Raw genomic sequence first — 21,936 nt, 5'->3', positions numbered from 1 at the left:
ATAATGTAAACTATTTCGATATTTATTACACCCTACCATTATCATTTCATATAGTAAGCCAATGTTCAGCTAAATAAAAATGAAGCAGGACCTCAAATGCTTATCCGAAAGTAACATTTGATAACAATCCGTAATCCTACTTCAAAGTTAATATACCCGATACCCTGCATTTTCCAAAATTATTCAATTAAGTCGTTCTTATCCCTCGAGCACATTAAAGAGTTTTGTACATTTTGAATAATCACCATACTCATAATGATAGTCATCAGAATTTTGTATTCCCATTTTCATAATCGGGGTTGATTTCTCCGCCCACCTTCGCTTCGAATCCGCATAATAGAGCCATTTGACCCGCCGGGGGAGGATGGTGGTGCTGATAGCTGGATAGCTGACAACTTGAAGTTTTAATTGGGTCTCTTGTCGGGCGCTTACTCTGGTGGCGCCCCGCCATGAGGCGTCTCTAATTAACCGCACAAATATGTGGAACATTGCCTCAGCAGTGTCCCCCAACCAGGAAAGCCCATCACGCCACAACTAGAACCAGAACCACAACCCAACCAAAACAGAACTGAACAGAACAGCTCATAAACATAATTCACAAACGAAAATTCAATTGGCCACAGCTTAAGCACTCGACTCGGCCATGGTCTTGGACTTGGCTCTTGTAAGGGCGGTCAAAGTGCCATAAATAAATTAAACCCATTTAACATGCGTCATAAATTTATAAACAATACACCCAAAGCTAATTAGCCGACTCGAAAATTGCTACGAACGTGGCCAAAGTCGTGGATTGAGGGAGGAACTAAAAGGAAAGGGGATGGCCTCATTGTCTCGCTGAGCCACAGTTCAAGTGTAGCCAACTGCGGATGGGATTACGTTCTTTGGGGAGTCCTCACTGTAAGTACAGTGGAAATAAAAAGTTTTGGTCCTTACTTAAATATAGAACATTTCTTGGGATGGTATAAAAAAAATCTGATTTATCATTTGTGAAAGGCAGCTATTACTTAATCGTAACCTATTTAGTGTACGATTAAAAAATATTTACTTATGTTAATTTTAAATTTAGGCGTTAAATGTAATGTGTCAATTTTGAAATGAAGGAAATTTTACTGCTCAAACAGAGCATTTTCAATATGAAATTAATGGTTAAGGTTGTAAGCCACATAAACCATTGCTGTGTGAACCGAAACCATTTCCCATCTGGGCGTAGAATGAAAGAGTTGCTTTTTGTTTTTCAGTAGTCGAGAAAGCCACAACGACCACAGTTGTCCGTTAGCCATTCGTTTTGGGTTGTCTTTCTTTTTTGGCTGTTTGGCTGGTCGCTTGGCTGACTTGCTTCATAAATAAAATGAATTCGTACTCAACCCGACAGTCATAAATAATAAAGTGCAAAGCACCACCGTCTCGGCCCACCTCGTCACACCCACTTCAAGTCCGAGTCTGGTCTGCTGCTGGTTTTGGCCAAGTCAATTTCCACAAAGGCAACACTTTCTGCTCGGCGAGTTTCAAGATTTACGCTGACACTTGCCAAGGGGCAGGGATTTTGGGGGTTTGGGGCTTAGCAGCCCCCAGGAGAAAGGGTGCCCTGATGGCTCGAGCTCAGCTGTTTGTCATTTCCTGTGAATTATGTGGTGTTAGTTGCGAATGGATGCTGTTGCTGCCAGGGCTTGTTGACTACCGTTTTGTCTATGTCCAACTGGGGAGAGTGTATAAGCTAAGGGTCTTAAATGATACATGAAGATCGCAAGGGAAACTTCTTGTGAATGCTCTTAACTTGATATTTACCAAATCAATGCTGAAATTCAGGGTGCCAAGACTCAAAGTATTTTTAAACAAATATGTATATGAAAATATATCCATCTTGGCAATATCATTTCAAATATTATTGCCTCAACCCTTCCGGAAAATATTTTTGTCTGCACTGCCCATAGAAATTGCTACCCCAAAAAACACTCTCCAATTCGACATGGGCCCCTCTTTGTGGGGGCGCAGACATATTTTGTGCCGCCCATTAACATAACTCAATGTATCCGTCGACAGACAGACAGCCCTTTTCGGCCACCCCGTTCCCCTCTGCGGTCCATCGCCCCCTTGGACTGTGTCAGGTCGTAAACATTTGCTTTCTTTGGTTTTTAATTGGATTTTATTATGCCAAGCCGAAAGTTAGCTGCCTGATATATTTATGATTATTATGTTTGTGCCGTGTCTCTGGCCGTATTTCTTTATTCGGTTTTTGTTTTTGGCTTCCAGGGCACCAGAAGCAGCCAAGTAGAACCGTGAAAGGAGTTGAGACCATTTTGGTCTATGAAACATTAAAGTAAAATTATGAAAACTAATAATAATTAAAAAACAATTTGCTTCTTTTAATTTATGTAGATTATGTTTACTATCTAGCGAATTAGAGTATCAGTGACATATAAGTTATCAATATAAATCTAAAGACCACTTTATAGTAGTCTAGGAACAGTGAAAATCTTTAAAAAATACAATTTCAATTGGGGCTCCTTTTATTTTCCAAAAGCTAGTATGTTAAGTTGAAGGAATTCTCATGCATTTTATCCAGCCCTGCAGAAGGCCCATTTTGTTTAATTGCCTGGATGAGCAACTAATTTGGACGCAGTTCAAAAGGGCAGCCGGCAAAACAGATCAAAATTTATATGCATGCGATGTCGGTGCCGATGCATGTGTAACGGCACTTAAAGAACTCCACCCCCCCCACCGCCTTGCCCCCCTCCATATGGGTGGACCCATAATCCCATTTCCCCGCGAACGGAAAGATAAAACGTGGCGCTCGCACAGTCCCTAAACGGAAAAAAGAGTGTGTGGAGGGGTGCTTGGGGGATCCCGACCGGGGGCATACATTTAAATTTATGCGGTTTTCGACTGTGCGGGGGTGTTTCTGATGTTGCCTTTTGTGCAGTCAACAATTTTCATGCTTGAGCGATTGCCACGAAAAGCGAAGCGAGGGTGCCGGAGGGATGAAGGCGGACATAATTAGTTGAAACGGAAGCAAATTTATGTTTTGGCAGTTATGTTTAAATTAATGTTACAAAAATTAAATGCTCATAAATAAAACGAAATTTATGGCCCGACGATGGAGGCGACTTAGTGCCCAAGGTGCGTGGGCATGTGGAGAGCGGTGGAGGAGCGGTGTCCAAGGACCGAGGAGAAAGCCATTCGAAATCTTCCTAATGTGTGCAGAGCAATTTGTTCGAATGTTCTGTCTTGAAGGAAAGAATGCCATCAACGTGTTTAGAGTCCATTAATGGCCTCGAAACGCACTTAATAGCCAACTGACACTGGAAGTGACAAGAAGATTGTGAGGGTAAGGCAATAAATCGCTGGCACTGGATATTTGGAATCTATTGTGGGCATTAATGGGTGCGGTGAGTGATATTTTATGGGAAATAATTGCTAAAAAGTTCAAGAGTCCATAAAAGATGTTGAGAAATTATTCAAGAAACAACAAATCTACCAGAAAAATAATATTTGCTTTATGGGTCAAAAGAAGATATTTTAAGCATTCACAAAAACTCCTAGCTCAAGAATTTCAAAACGAAACTAATATTCTAAATATGATTTTCCAGTCTCCACCATAATCGATCCATGTTGACAGTTGGCAAAAACGTTTACCAAAGTAGAAATATCCTGATTCTGGCCAGCCTTTCGACACACATACCAGTCCACAGAATTCCGGCCAAAAGCGTGTGCGTTTGCCATAAGAGAAAAACCTTTCAAACTTTGCAACGCAATATGTCAATTACTTTCAACAAGGCTGCCAACTGTGTCCAGCGCAGCACACACGTAACAGATGAATGAAAAATGAATTTAATTGCCCTATGTTGGGTGTCAACATTTTTGAAATGGGTTCGCATTTGTATCGCCGACCAAAAGCACATTCAGTCGGCCGGCCGTATAACTTTTTTGGGTCTTGGCGCATGTTGGCAACGTTTTTATGACAGTAACAGCAGTAAAAACGTTGAACTCTGACCGCCCCACAAGTTGACCCACATCAGCATCAATTTGAAAAGTATTTTCATATGAATGGCCAACATTCTTTGTGCGAATCAGTCAGTTTTAAAAGGGGGGCTTTGAATCGACGTCCGATTCAAACTCGGATTCCAATTGCGAGCCAAAGTCAAAGTCGGTTTTCCTGTCCTTTGCAGGCGAAACCGCAAAGAGCAACATAATGAAAAGTGTTTGGTCATTTATTGTTTAAATGTCTGACAGCATGTTGACAGCCAAATGCCAAAGTAAGTTGTCACTGGCACTGAATGCTGAATGCTGAATGTTGGCTGGTGGAAGCTGGATTTTGGCTGCTGGCAGCAGGATGCTCTGAAGTGGATCGCAGTGGTGCGCAGTGGATGGACAGGGCCAAAATGTCTGGCCCTGTCAGTTGGACTGAACGAGGGCGAGAACTTTGAGTGAAGTCCTCCGGAATTCGGGTTCTACGAAACTTTCCCAGCGGTTCGCCTTCATCTTGTCGGCAGTGCAAAGTGCAGGCGACATTTGCTTTGATGTTCTCACTTGATTGACTTGCGGCTGCCGCTGCTTTTCGACTGGAAATGTTTCGGAGCAACTCGCTGGGTTAATTAAGCTGGCAAATCAAACGCACATCACGAGTGCCAGGCGAAGGCAAATGACTTGTGCGCACTCGGGATGCAAACAATTTTCCCCAACCATTTTGGTTGGTTTAACCAACCGAATGAACTGCTGTCGGGCTTACCCAGCTGTCATTCTTAGACAGTTTGCAGATGCACTAAAGTTATTAATATATGAATAATTGAAAGCCGAAATTAAAAGGATATTAAGAGTATATTTAAAGGGGTTATAAACAATAAGGTAGAAATTGATTATAAGTAATGATCGTTTCAGTACCTCATTGAAAAGTGCCCAATACAAATATCCAATCAACGTCTGCATTGAAGTCAGCCCAACCTTCACTTACCGTCGTAAAAGCATTATTTTTTTTAAGCCACTTAAAACGTGCATATCATTGGCTTTTTATTTTTATAGCGCTAACGTGCTTCAATATGGCAATATAATAACCTCCAACTGACAATAAAACATAAATAATTCGCAGGCCAAAGCCGCACATAAGCAACAACATAAACTATAGCCCAACAACAAAGTCACTGTCCAGTCGCTCGCTGACTGCAAAGCCAACGAGAACAACAACAAAAGCTATTGCAACAACAATTGCGACAAGCAATTCTCGAATGACAATTGTAAATTGTTTAAATAAAATTTATGAGTGCCCAAATGTGTCGCCATATAATTTCATGCACTTTAACATAAAATTTATCACAATTTGTGTGTCGCATATTTCTTGTTTCGCCTTCCTTTTCCACAATCATTTTTTCCGCATTTTTTTTCGGTTCACTTAAATAGTTTATATGGGTTTTTGGTCGAGAGCTGGTTTGGATTCTATGGGCGCTTTGCCGGGCGAAATAACAGTAATTGAAATTTATTGCACAATTTATCGCCCTGGCAGAATATTGAGAACTGGTGGGCAGTGGCAGGGGTGAATTTGGAGGGGGCAGGCGGAGATAGATCGCTTTCGGTTCGCTTAACTCGCAGTTGTGTTCCTCGCTTTTGTATGCGACATATTGAAATTTATGTCAATTTAAAAAGCAAAGTTGTCGTGTCAATCATAAAACTCAATTATCGCGCAAGCATTTGCCATATAGCGAATGTAGCGGCAAATGGGGAGCGAACGGAGGGAACTTGACAACCGTCATCAGACAGCTTAACAACTCAATTGAAAAGTCATCTGGGGAGCGTTTTTACGCGTGTCTAGCTTACGGAGCTCCCCCGTAGACCAAGAGAAACCCCCACACCATTCAGATTTGATTGCTGGCAATCCGACGTGCCCGGCTGATCATCATCAAAACATGCCACTTCTGTTTTGTTCGCTAATCGCCTCTCAATCGACCTGACTACACTCACAAAAGCCGAAAGACCATTTCGTTATGCGTTTTTTTTTTTTTTTTTGTTTTCTTTCTTATTTTTTGGCTGGAAATTCCCCCCCTCTCAGCCCACAAGGCACTTAAGTGGTTTGGACTTTTCTGAGTGGCACCTCGTTGACGCTGGTGGGTGCTCATTCACTCACTGACTCTCACCGCTCGTTTCGAATATCATGTCCATTCGAATGCCCTGCACAACCCAGTAATTAGTGGTTCGGGAAGGGGCCAAGATTGAGGCACTTGAAGATCAAAGGCAGATTGCGATGGTCATTTGTCGATGTCCAACTACAAGTGGCTAAAAATGAAGATTGAGTGGGAGGGAGATCGCTGGGGAAAATCAGTCAGCTCGCTGCAACTATTCTATATCTACTCAGATGTTTAGGGCTTTCGTGGTGAATATAAAACTTTTTTAATCTACAAATAAAATGGCTGCTGATAAGCTCTATTCAGAACATACATTAGTTTCCAATCTTCCCATGTCACCAACTTTAAATAAGCTGTAGCAAATAATCTTTTATGTTTAATAACTATCCAAAATGACTGTCATCTGCACGGGCGGAAACGCATAAGCTTTACTGCGAACCGTGCAGGGTATTTGGAGAACAAATCTCAATTAAAACTGTCACAGTCACTCAAAACAAACTGTCAACTTTATTATTAATTAAATGTCAGATTATAGTCGGGCCTGACACACTCACAAGTCCCCGCCACTTGGAACCCCGGATCAAGAACTAGGCGTGGCGGTGCGGGGCGGGGCCAGGGCAATCCAAATCCACTGCCGTCAAAGGCGTCGCACACTCCTTTGAAGCCAGATCCGGAGGATAGAGACCGAATCTGACTGTCAGTCAGCCAGTCAGTCAGTTAGTTAGTTGGTTGGTAACTGGAAACTGCTTTCCACGCACCAACCTCCTTTTCGCTCCCCCAATGAAATCCACAGATCAGTGAGCTGGAAACGTTAGTGGATTAGTGGACGTGTGCATAACGCCTAATCGGAGTGGATTTTGAAAATGATTAGTCAGGCCGACCATGATGGCGTCCCCTTGAGTGTCGCAATCGCAATCGCAATATTTGGATTATCAGATAACCAGCATATAATGAGAATGACAGTTAATTGGGATTTTTAGTGGGTTGCAATCGCGTCCAGAAATCACGCTATAAAGCGATTAAGCACTTGTTCGTGTCCGATCAGTACGATTACATCCATTGCCAGCCGAGTGTTATGTGTCAATCACTCATATCAAACTGGGAAAAAAAGACTCTTCGGAGAACTTCATAGCATTAAACTCTTGAAATGCAATCGAAGCAGTTACGTTGGACTTTGGTATTAATTTTAGCTTTGGCTTTGGTTGTGGAGGGTTCCATCCTTGGTTTCGGCACCAAGAAATCGGATAAGGCTCCAGTGAAAGTAGAAGGGCCAGAGAATAAGGCCCCCCTGAACAAAAAGCTATCGAATGACTATATTAACGGAGTGCTGAGCATACAGGGTCAAATGCTTTTTAATGCCGTAAATAAGCCTTCATCTCTTAAACTGTATCGCAGTGCTCGGTATATGCAGTCGCCTCAGGACTATCCCGATCTCCTAGGATTACAATAATAAATCGAATATAATCGAAACTTATATATTTTACCAACTAATAAATGTAATTATGACTATATAAAAGTTTACTGTGAGAAGAATGTTGATTAACAGTGGCTGAAGCGGATATAAATAACGAAATCGGAAGTTAAGCTGTGGAAGTGCTTGCTTCAAAACAGCACAAGTGTTGCCAAAGCTCCAAATAAACCAGCTACAATTTTACAGGCAAATAGTTCACGCCAATCAGTATCGATTAAGGCTTGGACACTCGTACAAAACCGCGATTAGTCCGGCATCTAACAGCAGTCATAACACCCCTTGGCAGGCCGGGCACATGGTTAGCCAGATCGATTTACGATCAGCATCCAGTTGGCTGAGCAGCCAGAGTTGGTGCAGCGGTTGTAACCTCAACGAAGGCAACACCTTGTGTAACATTAATTTGAGCAATTTAAAAGAGGCCGGCCAGTGGCTACAAATCAATTTCAGCTTGACAACTTAACAGTCTAATCGAAAACAACAAAATGGTTGCCCCGCCAACACGCCGGCATTCGGGCCAACTCAATTGACCAGCTGTCCATGTAGAGTCCAAATATGACCTGTTCCCCGATCTCTCCGAACTCGAGTCCATTCGACTCCTGACTGAATACGTACATATTTACTCCCTTCGTAGAGCTCCTTGTCGCGCAGTAAAATTGTCATATTGCAAGCGCACGCAGGCGCAGCGTAAATGTTAAAAATTATAGTTAAACTCATAAATTACAGGCGTAGTCAGCCGTTGAAACCCGTTCTCCGTTCTCCGATCGGCGATCAGCGATCTGCGATCGCCCCCCGAAACGAATGAACATGCCCTGACAGCTCTCCGGGTCTTTTAGACAATTTAAAGGCGGTTCGTACTCAATAAACCAAATTCCGCACATAATTAATCGATCCAGAGAGCCGGCTGCAAACCAGGCCCCCACTCTGTTTGTTGGCCTTTTATTTTTTATTTTTTACACAATATTTTGACTTTGGATGTGGGCTTGAGTGAGAGATGAGGAGTAGCGGTGGCGGAGGTGTGCGAGAGGCGAAACTTTTTAATAGTCGCGCCATAATCGTAAATCTTTTGTGTCCGACGCAGTGCAACGAACGACAGGGCCGACAAAGCCAAGGCTCGGATCAGGATGGATGGTATGGGCATGGTTATGGGGTCGGTGGATGGTGATGGGGAGGGAGACACTGCGGCAGCCATAAGACCGTGGGGATGGGGATGGCGACTGCTAAACACCAACCCATACCACACCATACCTTGGCAAGCGAACCGAACGGCGGACCTACCTACAAACAAATCGAGCCAATGTTCACAACTTTATTTATCGCTTAAGAACACGGCCAGGTAACTGTCCTTGCCTGAGAAGGGGTTTGTCCCTCAGGTGAAGAGAGAGGCATTCTACTTTAGTATTTTATTAACTCAGGATATAATTTAACAAAACATCTATCAAATAAAGGAATTATAATAACGATGATAATGATCCTTATGATCGTAGAGGAAGGAGGGCGTTTATGTTTGCCAATTTTTTATTGGCACGACGATTCGGCATCGATGGAAAAACTAAATGGCCAGTTATTATTATTGGAAAATGCTGACGCAAGAAATAAAGAAGCATCGGTGGTTCAGTGGTAGAATGCTCGCCTGCCACGCGGGCGGCCTGGGTTCGATTCCCGGCCGATGCAAAATACATTTTTTATACCATAATTTAACTACGTTTTAATTTTTTAAAAATAGTCACATTCACTTACAAATATTGCATATTAATCTGTTATTTTGAACAAGTTTGATTTTTTCTTATGTAACTTCTTCATATGAAAAAAAGCCGGTTTTAACCATAATTTGATATTCATATTCAAAGATGTTTGCCAACTTTTTTGCCAAAAGGAAAATTTTATGCGGAAAACCTAACTTTTCCAACAGCATCGGTGGTTCAGTGGTAGAATGCTCGCCTGCCACGCGGGCGGCCCGGGTTCGATTCCCGGCCGATGCAAAATAGCTTTTTGATATTTAAGGGAAAAACCCCTTTCTCAAGGTTAACTTTTTAACACTACTTAGTGGAAAAGTACAAAATTTTTACAAGACTAATGTCAATTACTGTATAAAATATAACATGCATGAAAGAAGTTTACCTATTATACGCATATGAAGTTAATCAGTACAGTAGCATCGGCCGTACAACTTCATGCTACTTAAAAAGTCGTCTCACTTCTAGAAATCGTGGTTGTAAAACTTAATCAAACATCGGTTGGGAAACGATCACTGGATTCTGCGGACTCGTACTCACATCCGTATCTTTTGCCCATTCACCATGCGGACAGCAGTCCGAATGAGTCGAGTTGAGTTGTTTCCCCTGAAGAAGGCGCGCACCATGAATAGAGTTAGGATCATGGCCAAATGAGCAGCCTTAAGCAGTATAGTATCCCCAAGCAAGCCCCTCTTGTAAGCCAGACTTGTGTGCGCATTATTCAAATGCCCATCTAAGTATCTGTCGCTGTCGCTGGCTTTGTATCTGTATCCAAGTCCGTGGAAAAGCCAAAGCTAGCGCATGCCAAACCACGTAACCCAATGAAAGAAACGAAACGAATCGGCGAGAGAGAGAGAGACAGCGACAACATGGAGAACTGTCAGTTGGAGCTGACATATAAACTGACAGTTTGAAATTGAGGTTTTCTCCATGCTGACAGCGTAACACGTCAACTTAAGGAGGCATGAGGCCGACCGAAGTGCCTGTCCAGATACAAATAGACAACCGGGGCCCCGAGGAGTGAGCGACTAGTCCATGTAAAGCGAAAAGATAGTTAAGACTCCGCCAGAGCGAGATGGAGATGAGGACAGAGAGGGAGCCACAAGCTATCGCAGACAGCAGCCGTAGACAGCAGGCAATTTGACAGCTTAAACACACGAGCATGTCAAAATGATATGATCGCTAAGTGAGCGCAAACACACAAAAGCCCAGGACGTTATACGGAGGTATGGCCAGATGAATGCAAAACTAGTGGGGTGGTGCTGTTATAGTACAGTGAAACATACTGATATGAAAAATAATGTTGGGACAGGAGTAGAGAAGGAAGTTTCCGAAAAGCGAGTCATTTTTGTAGGATAAATTAATATAATATGTAAGTTTACCATTAACCAAGCCAACAACAGAATTGGGGCCTGTATTTTATACCATATACCATAATCCCATCCTAGGCAGCCTCAAGTGTTGCATCTTCTTTGCACTGCTGCACATCGGGTTCTTTAATAACAAACACACAGCTCGTCGCTTGGACAAAACTTTTGCCTGTCAGCGTTGGTTCCAAGTGGAGCCCGGCTTGGGAGTTGGGGTTTTTAGGTCTGGGTCTGGGCTATATGGTCGGGGTATGAGACGAGGTCCCAAGACCCAGTCTGTGTGCCTGGGTAACTTATCTCGGCTTTCAGTGTCAGCATGTTGTAGCTGTTGTGCGCTCGTTCGGAGGTTCGGCGTGCGTGTTGCTTTTCATGTTTACATTAATAAAAGTCAAAGGTTCTCGAGACTGACATATTGTAATTTATGTTTAGTGACAGCTTTATATCGGCGCAAAACGAACTTTAATCACTTGTTATTTAGCATAAATGAGTTGCCTCCTCTCGATGATGACTTGCGGATGAGTGGAATTGATTTGTTACTTTGGGATCGGGTAACCCATCTGAATATGCAATCTCTCAGCAGTGTGATGACCGCATCGAGGATTGCATATGGAATACGTCTACGAACTACATAATAAATAGTATTTAATTTTATTTTATTGAATACTCTTTGTTCGCTGACGGGTGTGCAAAATTGAATAAGCTGCCACTTAGAATGGGGGTCTCTTGTCAGTTTTGTGTCAAAATAAATGAAGTTAAATGACAGTTTAATCAAGGCGTCAGGCAATGTCAGAGCATCATCAACCCCATGGCACCGTCATTATCATCATTGCTATATGTATGTACGTGCAGTCAGTCAGTCGGCGAGTTAGTCAGTCAGTTGGTGGGTTAGTCATGTGTGTGCCCCTGCTCGAACACGAGGAACTATTGTAAACCCAACTGCTGTTATGCTGACTGCCTGTGACTTGTGTAATACATATCTGGCGAACAATGCAAATCCGTCGAGCAAGTACGTACACTTTTTATATATGTATATCTTCTCTTGGCTTGTCATTGTCAGGCATTTGGCGAGAGACGTTCGTAAGTGCATTTGCATTTTGCATTTGGCGCGTTGCACGCTGCAAATGTTTTTGACACTTGACAGCCAACGCACTGACAGCTATAAAAATGTACGATAAACTTGCAGTACATGGCCAACACGATGGCTGAAATTACTGTGCAAATGTGGGAAAACTTAAAAATAAAATGCTCATTTCAAAACCGAAAATACTCAAAATATAATTCAATAAAAATAAATCAACACTCATCTGTATATAAGATTAAGGCTTTTTCTACCATAAAAATGGAATAAGCATCAATCAAATTTACAAATTCTTGTTTCTAGTTGCAACCTCAAAACCAATTTATCCAGATAGGCCCAATCATCTGGTAATTATTATCAGCGGGATGTGTTTGTTGTGGCTTTAACCGGACCGCAGATCGACCGACTCCCGCGTAAATATAGAAAACCAAATAAATCTTCTCCGCTCTTTGAGGACGCCGGCTTCCTCTGTTGGGGAATACATCTGTACTCTTTATGCCGCATCATCGTCGGCAAGAAGTTGTTTACAAATGAATTTAATTGATCAATCAAAGCGAGTGAAGATCAAAAAAAAAAAAAAAGGAGAAAGAAATAAGATCAAAGCAACGCGGAGCCCAAAACAGACAAATGCCATACAAGCAGCGACAAGCCGAACATGCAGCAATCAGCCAGCAAGGGGCAACACCACAAGCACATTAGACATGTTCTTTGCTCGTTCAGTCACTCACTCAGTCAGTCATTCAGTCACTCAGTCATCCAGTCACTCAGTCATTCAGTTAGCCATTCCGATCGCTCCGCGTCCATTTGGCCCCACCACTCCAACTTCCACTCGAAGATTCATTGCATCGCACTGCATCCCATGTTGTTTGCTGGCGTTGTTTTGATTGGTATCACTCAATGAACTTTGATTGTTGTAAATGTAATTAATCAATAACACAAACATTTACACAACAGCCAACAAATGGAGAGCGATGTGGCCAGGGGGCACCATCAGCATCTTAATCAACAGCAATTGTGCTGGGAATCGATTGGAGATTGGAGATTGTTGTGACATTGGGTCTGGTCTTGCCACGTCTGGACTCGGTCAATGTTTGATAGGTTGCGACGGAAGAAAAATTCGAAAATGTGTTTTCTATATGAAAACTAACACGTTTATGTACTGACTATAAAGAGTTATTATCTAGAATATTAATATATGAATAAGTTTTTCGAACTGCTCTTATATGTAAGTCAAAACATCCAATCCGATATTATATATTTAATAAAATAAGTAATCAATTTTTGGTTAATAAGCCCTATGAACAGATTTATAGGCTTAGCTATTATATTTACTACAATTACTGCGATAAATAGCAATTATATTATATTATATATTATATTATATTATTACATTTCCGTACGTAATATTAAATGCTTCAATTGGAATGCGATTACGTTTTGAAACACGTTTCTGGATTAAAATTAAATATGCTAATCATGTCCAAAAATCTGCTAGTAGAGTAAATACCTTTTCATTTATCCATCGCTATTGATATCAATTATTCAGTCACCGCTTTTAGGAATAATTACACCTGTTTTGAGCATCCATTCAATGGAACCAGCTACCGCTTTAACCGTCATTACATATATTAAATGCCAAACCGTGTGCATAATTTTAATAAATATTATAAGTCCCAACCTCCGGTGGCCAACAACAAAACAAAAGTTACTGCGACTAAACATCCGGCGGAGGTCACAGAGAGCTGGCATCCTAAAATCTCATAAATAACCCAACCGAAGCGAGTCCAACCGAACCGATCCCCAACTGAATTGAATCCCCACTGTTGCCATGATTTGTTGCACGATAATTGCAGCCAGTTGCAGTAGCTGTGTGGCAGTGGCAGTGTCAGTCCCAACAAACTTACGAACACGAAAAATAGTCGCTAGAGTTGACATTTTCGCTCGCTTTATCTAAATGCACTAAATAAACCGCACACACACAGATACCGCAGCACATGTGCATAATGTCATTTGTTCACAATTTATCGTTGGCCCCACAAAATGTGAAAGCCAAACGACAAAAAATAAAGCAACAGCAGGGGATATCGGGCGGCAGCATAAATATTTTAATATGATTTACAAGCGGATGCAGTCCGAGCTTAGATTCGAATTTCGAGTTTGGTTCTGGCTTAACCTTTTTTTGTTTACCCATATCTATCAGATACTCATAGCGAGGGGCACTATATATGTATATATTTCATAAACGGGCTTTCCGCAAAAACAGGATGTTTTCGATAACGTAGAGATTTTCCAAAAGCCAATGCAGTTGTCGGACATGAAATATGGATTAGCCGAAAATTATGCACACATTATATTTTGTCTGCTTATGGGATAACATTGGAGCATTAGTATTTAGTTTAATATTTATGTTTCCGATATGATAATTTAGTGCTTAAAATTGTCAAATTCTGTTCATGAAATTGTCAATTGATTCGAAATTATTACTTTGTCCAGGATGTTATAAAAAAAACACATAGCAACATTTATTACTAACGTACTCAACATATAATTTACATACATAAGCGTTATACATCTAATAATTATGTTTGGTTTAGTAAAATGATGAAGAATCCCTTTTGAACAGATTATCAACTGAAATAAAAATTGATTAGGTGTCATCTTAAGAATGTACATTATGTATATATCCATTTACCTAGGCGTCCAAGTTTTCAAAACTAACATTTAGGAAATCGTTATATATACGTTTACAGAGGAACGATAAATATTATAAGAGAACCATCTAAATGCAAAAAGATAGTCGCCTTCGGGAACTGGCAGAACTTGCGTAAGCTTATTATTCAGAAAGTTGGTAGTCAGCTTATCCACAGAAATAAAGGACTGCTAAAAAAGTATTTTTGCTATAGGCGTATAAGTACTCATTTTGGTTAACTTACATTGAATGGGCAGGTCGGACTTCTTATATTCGATTTTAAGAGAATTAAATCGAATAAATATTTAACGACTATGTTCGATTTTTGAGTTCTCAAAAATCTACAGGCATCCACAGAAACGTTGTAGAGAAATGGCTTATAGCCATTATATCGCTTGTATAGGGCAACGTTTATCTAGAAGATATACTTTTAATTAATTATACAAGAATAAAAATCACTTTTATACGAACTGTGGCATTTGTAAGGGGCAATATTAACAGTCTGGAATTCACAGAAATATACTTATACGTCCTATTCACCGATTTAATACGGCAACTCTCGTAGTAAACGTACGAAGTGTCAGAAGACGAACATTTGATGTTGGTGAACTCAACCTTCGGGGTGACCTAAAAAAAAATTAATAGTATCTTTTACTTTTATATAACTATACTTACGTCGTTAATGCCATAAAGGATCACTACTATCATCAGTGCCAAATGATCGAGGTCCATGTTATATTAAAGTGAGTTGGACACAAAACCCGTAAAACTAATAGTTATCAAACCATAACAGAGTACATCTCTATGAACATAATATTTAGTAATTAATGTTTTTAAATATAAATCTATCTAATAAGATTTATAATTACAGTTAATGCTTTCATATCCAACGATTTGTTTTTAAAATTCCCATAAATGCGCTATTACCGATCAGTTTCGAGATTTTAAAATATTCAAACTAGCGTTCTGGCTCCATGAGGCCAAAAGGTGGCAGCTACATGAGTCAGTTTACGTGATAAGAAAATTACTGGTTACACTTATTAGACAGCAACATGTCAGAGATAGCAGGCGGCCCCGGAGAAACCCCGGCAAACAAAGGGCGTGCCCCAAACGACTTCCTCATCAACCGCACCAACACCCCCAACATTCAGGCATCGTTTGCCCCCCGTTCGCGGTGCGGTTCAGTTCGCTGGCAAATCTGAAAGTGTAATAAATTTTAAACAATGCGGAAAATTTACGGTGATTTTCGCTGACATGCCCACTTCTGAGCTTTTCGGGCAGAGGCAGCAGCAAATGAGGCGAGGCTATAGTATGGGTATGGCTATGGCTATGGGTTTGGTATATATATATATAGGGTTGAAGTGTTGGTAGCATGTCTCGAAAGTCGAGTCGCGTCGAGTTGGTGGCGGTATATCAAAGAGCTTTTGTTAACCGCCCCCTCGAGTGGAGTGGAGGATAAATGTGTAGACGGGAGAGGACGTCACAAACTGTTGAAAGCGCAAAGTGAAAGATATATGACTTCAAGTAGGTGTAATCACACTCACACTGGCTAACTGCCACACACATGTGGGGGGATAGGTATAAAGTCTTAAGTGACAGGCATACACGCATTTGGGAATACCTCGTATCGTAACAAGAGATACCTCTAGATAGATACAAATTTGTATCGAATTTTTAGAGCTCGAATTATTTACTTAAATAAAATCGTGAAATAAAATGGAATTATTCAGAGAAATCATTCAAATAACTTTTAAGTCAAGTTAAATTAAAAATAAAGCTCTGTTCAGGATAATCATAAAATTAAATTTCAATTTGCCAGGTCCTGCCTAAGGCTTTGAAAAAGTTGATTGAACCCTTTTTAAGGGTATGAGAGTTGCACTAAGTGTTTTTTTCTTTCGTTAAAGAGGAAACTCGTTGACTGCTTTACGCTGAGAAATTACTTGGCCCATGGGTTTTCGTTGTCTTTCGGCGAGAATTCCTCCACCCAATGCATAAATTCTACAATTTTCTTCGGGCAAAGGGTTTACCTTGACTGCTCTGGGCCAAACTCACGTTGGCTTCTCTCTTCCCAGCCGTTACTAGGTCTTGCCATTATTATTTTTGGCCGCCCTCCTCTGCTGCCAGAGTGTTTGCGCCGTGCCAGAGTATGCGTGAAATGCGATTTATTGTTTTCGTTAAAAAGATTTATTATGCCCTATGTATGAACCCGAAACCAGCTCAGCAAATCCCATTCTCTAACCCCTATGTTCTTTGGCTTTATTTGAAAAGTTTGCAAAAATTGTACCACCTCAGTAAAGTGGGCAAGGACTCGCAGATAACAAAAGGTTTATAATTCGGTGTCTAGGAAACGTTACATTTGAAGTTTACTAAGCTGGATTTAGTCAACAGGATTGCCCGTAATTGACCGCATATATATGATATGAATATGATAAAAGCATAACGTTAAACATTAAAGCAAATGGAAGGCTATTAGGCTATATGATAAATGTATAAAAATATAAGATATAAAGTGATTTCACAAATTTACGTTTGTTCAACGAAATAAAGATCATAATGGATTCACTTTTCGATTTATTTATGGCGTAAGGAAACTGTAAGTTGATGTCCAGACATAGATGAAGAATATCCCACCATAGGAAACACAATGGCTCTAAAAATGCAAACCACTTCAAATCCAGTAAGTGCCATCAATATCCGGGGCATCAATTACAATTTCCATTCCATTCGCCTTTGGCAGTCACGCCCCCTCAATTGGAAACTGTTGAACTCCCTGACCACCACTGACCCCCAAAGAGATGCTGTGCTGACTCCAGAAACCCAGCGGTCGGGGGCTTCGTTTGGGATCAGAGTAAGGAAACCGGAGTCGGGAGTCGGGAGTCCAGAGTCAGCGGGTACAAATTGCAATCGCAAGACATTCGTACACTTGCCACTCCGCCTGCTCGGATGTCCCAGCCTCCCAGCTGGCGCTCAGCCGCACAAACGTCAGAGCACATTATTGTAAATTGAACTCAATTACCAGTGACAGCAGACAAATTGAAGTGGAAATTGAGATCTTCTTTTGGGCGAAGAAGACGGTGATGGCAACGCGAAACGCTGAACGACGAAAAGCTTATAAAAGAATGACGAAAAACTGAATACTTCCTAAAAATAAGACATAAATATAAATTTTGTTAAGGGTGAGATCCACACAGTCGCGAAGTACTAAGCACTAATAAGCCATCTGAAAACGCACAGCGAATATTTAATGACTTTGAAAATGTATTTTGTTAAAGCTTATAACTTTTAACGGGATATATTTTTACTTACAATTTTTCTACTTACAATTTTTGAGATATAAATTTAATTATTTAAAGGTCCACTTCTTGGTAATTACGATACCCAACTGAAGAGTACTTAAGGCAAAAAAAAAAAAAAAAATCAGAGAAACTAATTCACTTAAAAACACTTTGGTTTTGATGGGGCCCCAGAATGTGGGCCTTCCCTTGAATATCCACCCCAGGATTGTGTGTCTGGCAGTCTGTGAAATGTCATTTGTCAAATGCACTTTGTGTCACTGTCCGTCTGTCGCAGTTCCCATCATGATTTCTCAGACCCCGTGCTTGATGTCCAAGTGTCACAGACATGCGGGTGAATTTGTCAAGATTTTATAAAAGAGAAAATGGTGGTGGACGAGGGGTCTGTCCTTTGGCTAATTTATGAGTCAATTAGTCTGACGGCCTGGCCATGCATAAATATTATTATTAAATAGAGCTTTTCGCAAGGTATTGTATTCAATATACTGACTGTACTCGGTCATCCTAGAGTTATTTTGCTAATCGCGCGAGTTGCGTTTATTGTGTCTTTGCTTTATGGTCCATTCATTTTGGCACAAACTCACCGCCTCAAAACCAAGTGGTAAACACAATTGCAGTCTACATTGTTGCATATATGCACTGAGAAGAAATTACTAGCAATCCAGCGTAGTTTCAAAAAACAATACACATTGAACCAACTTAACATAGGTGTGATATTTATTTCTTTCTAAGGAACTATTTGATGTTCAAACTGTATTTTTAGAGTGCATTCAACATACTTTTACGGCCTTATTTTCAGTGCATGGGGCTGTGGCACAGAATGCTTCGTTGAGAATTAAGTGCCGTGTTGGCTCATATTTTATAGCCAAAACAAATGCTTGCAATGGTGGGCGCGTGTAGATCATTATAAACGCCAGCTGATATTTATAAAAATACACATTCGAAAAAGCCATCAAATCAAATTAACTTGAAAGGAAACTGAACAAGCTAATGTACATCATATCTACTATAATGAAAATTTATGGGTATAATAAAAACATAAAGGGGCTGGCAGTGTTTGGTGTCAATTGTGATGAAAGAGTCAGCAAAAATGTGAGAAACCTAAAAATGATTGAGTATGAAATGCAGTCGCAGTTTCGGTTAGAGCGATGGAGCTGAAATCGAAAAGCTCCTTTCAGTTTCACCAAGCTCTTTACCGAGTTTACAAAAATGTGCAGCCGATAAAAAATCTATATAAATAAATACGTTCACGTGGATGTCACATCCTTCCCATGTTGCCATTGCACAACGCAGTGGGGACCCATTTTGCCTTCGGTCATATAACACAACCAACAACGCCAAGGGCCCCCAAACAAATCGAAGCAATTTACGAAAATGTAGAAAATGTCATTGGGCTGTCAGAATGCATCGTTGTTGTTGACATGTGACCATCCTTATATGCCCCATACACCCTCGCCCCAAACTCTGGTCTAGAAAAATATGGTAGAAATTGTTATAAAAATCCACAGTGCAACGTATAACAAATTGCACAGCAGCAACAGCAACAGCAGCAACTCTGCTGTTTCTGACAGCGAAAGCATTGTTGGCTGACAGCTCGAAAAGGGCTCGAAGAGGGGGGTGGGTGTGTTGTATGACTACGAGCCAAACAGATAGTGCCACACAGCGTGCGGAGGGGGCACACTAACGTAACGTAACGCAGCAACGTAACACAAGGGGCAGCATGGGTGTTCCCTCTGTTCTGTCACTGCTGTTGGCCGTTAAATTAATGGCCAGTGGAAGTGGCAGCTGAGCAAAGAGAAATGCAACACGGAATATGTAATATGCACATGTGTACGTACACTAAAGCAACGAGGATATTTTCGACGAATATTTACCAGCAATCCAAATTGTGACCACCTTTTGAAATTTCATTTTAATTAAGTCTTATCTGAAATGTTACTGGAAGCTCGATAGTCTAGAGTATCACGTAACTAGAAGCTGCAGAATGTATCTCCTGCTTGTAGTTTTTAGTGAATATGGAACAGAATATATGTACATATGACAGAGCTGGTAGGCCTAAGAATAAAATGATTTCGTAAAATATAGTCCTTTCTAAAAACATAAAATGATGATTAACCTATAACCCATTTTTTGAATTTCTATGAATTAATTATATTGTGTAGGAAACTAAGAAATGGGTTAGAAATTAGTTTAAAACTGATCGCTTTACTTTGAAAGAAATCGTGGGGGAGTTGATTCGCTTAACTTTTTGGTAACCGCCAAGGTCTTGACTGCTATGAATTTTCTCGATATTCCCCCGAGATCTGACAGTCTTCTGCGTTTCGCAGCTGTTTCGCTGTTGTCTCATTTAAAATGTGAGTAGCTCTCAACATTTAACTGACAATGAGTTGTTGGCTGTTTCGCCGCCGACTGGTTGGACTTCGTGCTGCGTTGCACCGCTGGCAGCCAAGTGACAGATAGCGAGTCCCAGGCAGGCTGGCAGGAAGCGACTGAGACTGAGACAGGAAGACCGAGGAGTCGGAGGACAATGGGGCAGAGGAAGGAGATCCTGGCGGCAGGCTGGCAGGAAGAGTAAGACGAGTAGCGCGGGGCAATCAGGCGATACGAGAAGATTGAGGGGAGGAATCGGGGCGTCCTTTTGTTGGCCTTTTCTGCTCGGCCTTCACTACGGCTTGATCGTAATTGTGAGTGACAACGGCTTGATGCCTGATTATGATAAATGAATTGTTAAATTGAATTAGGTGTTGCCGCGCTGCTGTCACTCAAAAACCGTCGTCATATTTCCCTCAATTCCCGCGCCGAGTCTTTTTTATCGTACCCTGTAATCAGTGGGCAAAGGAGTATATGACACTTGAACATCACTTAAAAAAAAAATTGAAAATGCAGGAATTATACACTTCTTATTTTTTAATTAGGCGAATTTTCTTGCAGAGTTTATGGTATAAAAACTTTCAGTGGATCAAAACTTAATATCATTACATTTATAAAACAACTAAATTTATTATTTAAGTGGTATTTACAAGTCCAATAGCTTGAGTTTCTTTGCTAGCGTTGGTTGGCTTTCTTTTGGTTTTGCTCTTCGCAACTCCTGCCACCACTTCACATTGAAATTGCATGAAATTTGATATTTTTCAGCGCTTGTCAACGGGGCCGGGAACACAAAGGGTTGGGCTGGGCTTGTCAGATGATGGACATCCTGCCTGGAAGGGTTGTTTGGCAGGAACGGTTCAAAATCTGGCGACAATTGTTGTCTGTCGCGGTGTGGTGTGCTCGGAAAATTAGCTCAGGTTACCTTAATTATGGGGTCTCCTGATGCCTGCGAGTCCTGAGAGCTTTGTTTGTTTGCGTTCATGAGTAGTTGAGCTCTGGTTGCTAATAGGCTCTTAGATGTTTGAGTTCACAGAAGTTAATAGACGGCTGTCAGTGGTACTCGTCTTTCACGTTTGGATAACCTGGGAATTCTGGAAACTGAAATGTTATATTTATGTACCCCTTGACGTTGTTTTGAATTCGATTAGACCATATCAAAAACTATATAACAAATATAAAAAAATTTAGAAACTTAGAGTTTTAGTTTATGAATTCATTCATAATCTCTTGTCTATTTTTAAACACCATTCAATCCGTCCGACATAAGCTTAATTTTGTATATTTTGGCGGATCAAATTAAGAAGCATCGGTGGTTCAGTGGTAGAATGCTCGCCTGCCACGCGGGCGGCCCGGGTTCGATTCCCGGCCGATGCAAACAAGTATTTTAATACCTGCGTTATTTTAATTATGACATTTTTCTGTTTATTTTTGATTTACCATCATCCGAAATTGCTTTACAAACATAAACTTCAAACCTGCTCACCCAAGTCTTTGAAGTTGGTTGGTTGCATTCGAAATCCGGTTTTACAGTCACAACAAATGGTTTTTGCGGAGATCCTAGACAAGTTTTTCGCTAAAAGAAAAATTTTTTGTCGGAAAATATGCATCTTCACGACAGCATCGGTGGTTCAGTGGTAGAATGCTCGCCTGCCACGCGGGCGGCCCGGGTTCGATTCCCGGCCGATGCAATTTAATATTTTAATTATGATATTGAATATTATAATTTGTTATCATATTTTTGATATGATTATATCTTATCTATAATAAGTATGCTACAAATACAATTTAAACAAGTTCATTAGAAATACAAAAAAAAAGTTTAAAA

General features: G+C 40.8%; 1 protein-coding gene, 1 long non-coding RNA gene and 4 other non-coding genes across 7 annotated transcripts; 5 read left to right on the top strand and 1 right to left on the bottom strand.

Moving 5' to 3' along the window:
• The first annotated feature begins 6,634 nt into the window (after positions 1–6,634).
• On the top strand, positions 6,635–7,622 carry lncRNA:CR44852 (long non-coding RNA:CR44852). Its single transcript, NR_124260.1, has one exon. It is a non-coding gene; the product is annotated as a long non-coding RNA:CR44852 (long non-coding RNA).
• A 1,559-nt stretch (positions 7,623–9,181) lies between these two features.
• tRNA:Gly-GCC-2-1 (transfer RNA:Glycine-GCC 2-1) lies at positions 9,182–9,252 on the top strand. The gene has a single exon. It is a non-coding gene; the product is annotated as a tRNA-Gly (tRNA).
• Positions 9,253–9,489: 237 nt separating this feature from the next.
• Positions 9,490–9,560, top strand: tRNA:Gly-GCC-1-7 (transfer RNA:Glycine-GCC 1-7). The gene has a single exon. It is a non-coding gene; the product is annotated as a tRNA-Gly (tRNA).
• A 4,889-nt stretch (positions 9,561–14,449) lies between these two features.
• CG33648 (uncharacterized protein) lies at positions 14,450–15,794 on the bottom strand. Of its 2 annotated transcripts, none has more exons than NM_001299004.1 (4): positions 15,533–15,794; positions 14,920–15,063; positions 14,693–14,863; positions 14,450–14,636 (listed from the first exon to the last, which is right to left on the bottom strand). In NM_001299004.1, exons 1-4 carry the CDS (start codon positions 15,593–15,595, stop codon positions 14,481–14,483), a joined length of 534 nt encoding a protein of 177 aa, NP_001285933.1. In that variant the 5' UTR covers positions 15,596–15,794; the 3' UTR covers positions 14,450–14,480. The 2 variants fall into 2 exon arrangements, with proteins under 2 accessions (NP_001285933.1, NP_001027265.2); NM_001032094.2 differs by lacking the exon at positions 15,533–15,794 and adding an exon at positions 15,115–15,301.
• Positions 15,795–21,414: 5,620 nt separating this feature from the next.
• On the top strand, positions 21,415–21,485 carry tRNA:Gly-GCC-1-6 (transfer RNA:Glycine-GCC 1-6). The gene has a single exon. It is a non-coding gene; the product is annotated as a tRNA-Gly (tRNA).
• Positions 21,486–21,728: 243 nt separating this feature from the next.
• On the top strand, positions 21,729–21,799 carry tRNA:Gly-GCC-1-5 (transfer RNA:Glycine-GCC 1-5). The gene has a single exon. It is a non-coding gene; the product is annotated as a tRNA-Gly (tRNA).
• The last annotated feature ends 137 nt before the right edge of the window (positions 21,800–21,936 follow it).

Source organism: Drosophila melanogaster, chromosome 2L (genome assembly GCF_000001215.4).
Source record: "Drosophila melanogaster chromosome 2L".
NCBI lineage: Eukaryota > Metazoa > Arthropoda > Insecta > Diptera > Drosophilidae > Drosophila > Drosophila melanogaster.
This window is presented reverse-complemented; position numbering and strand designations above follow the sequence as displayed.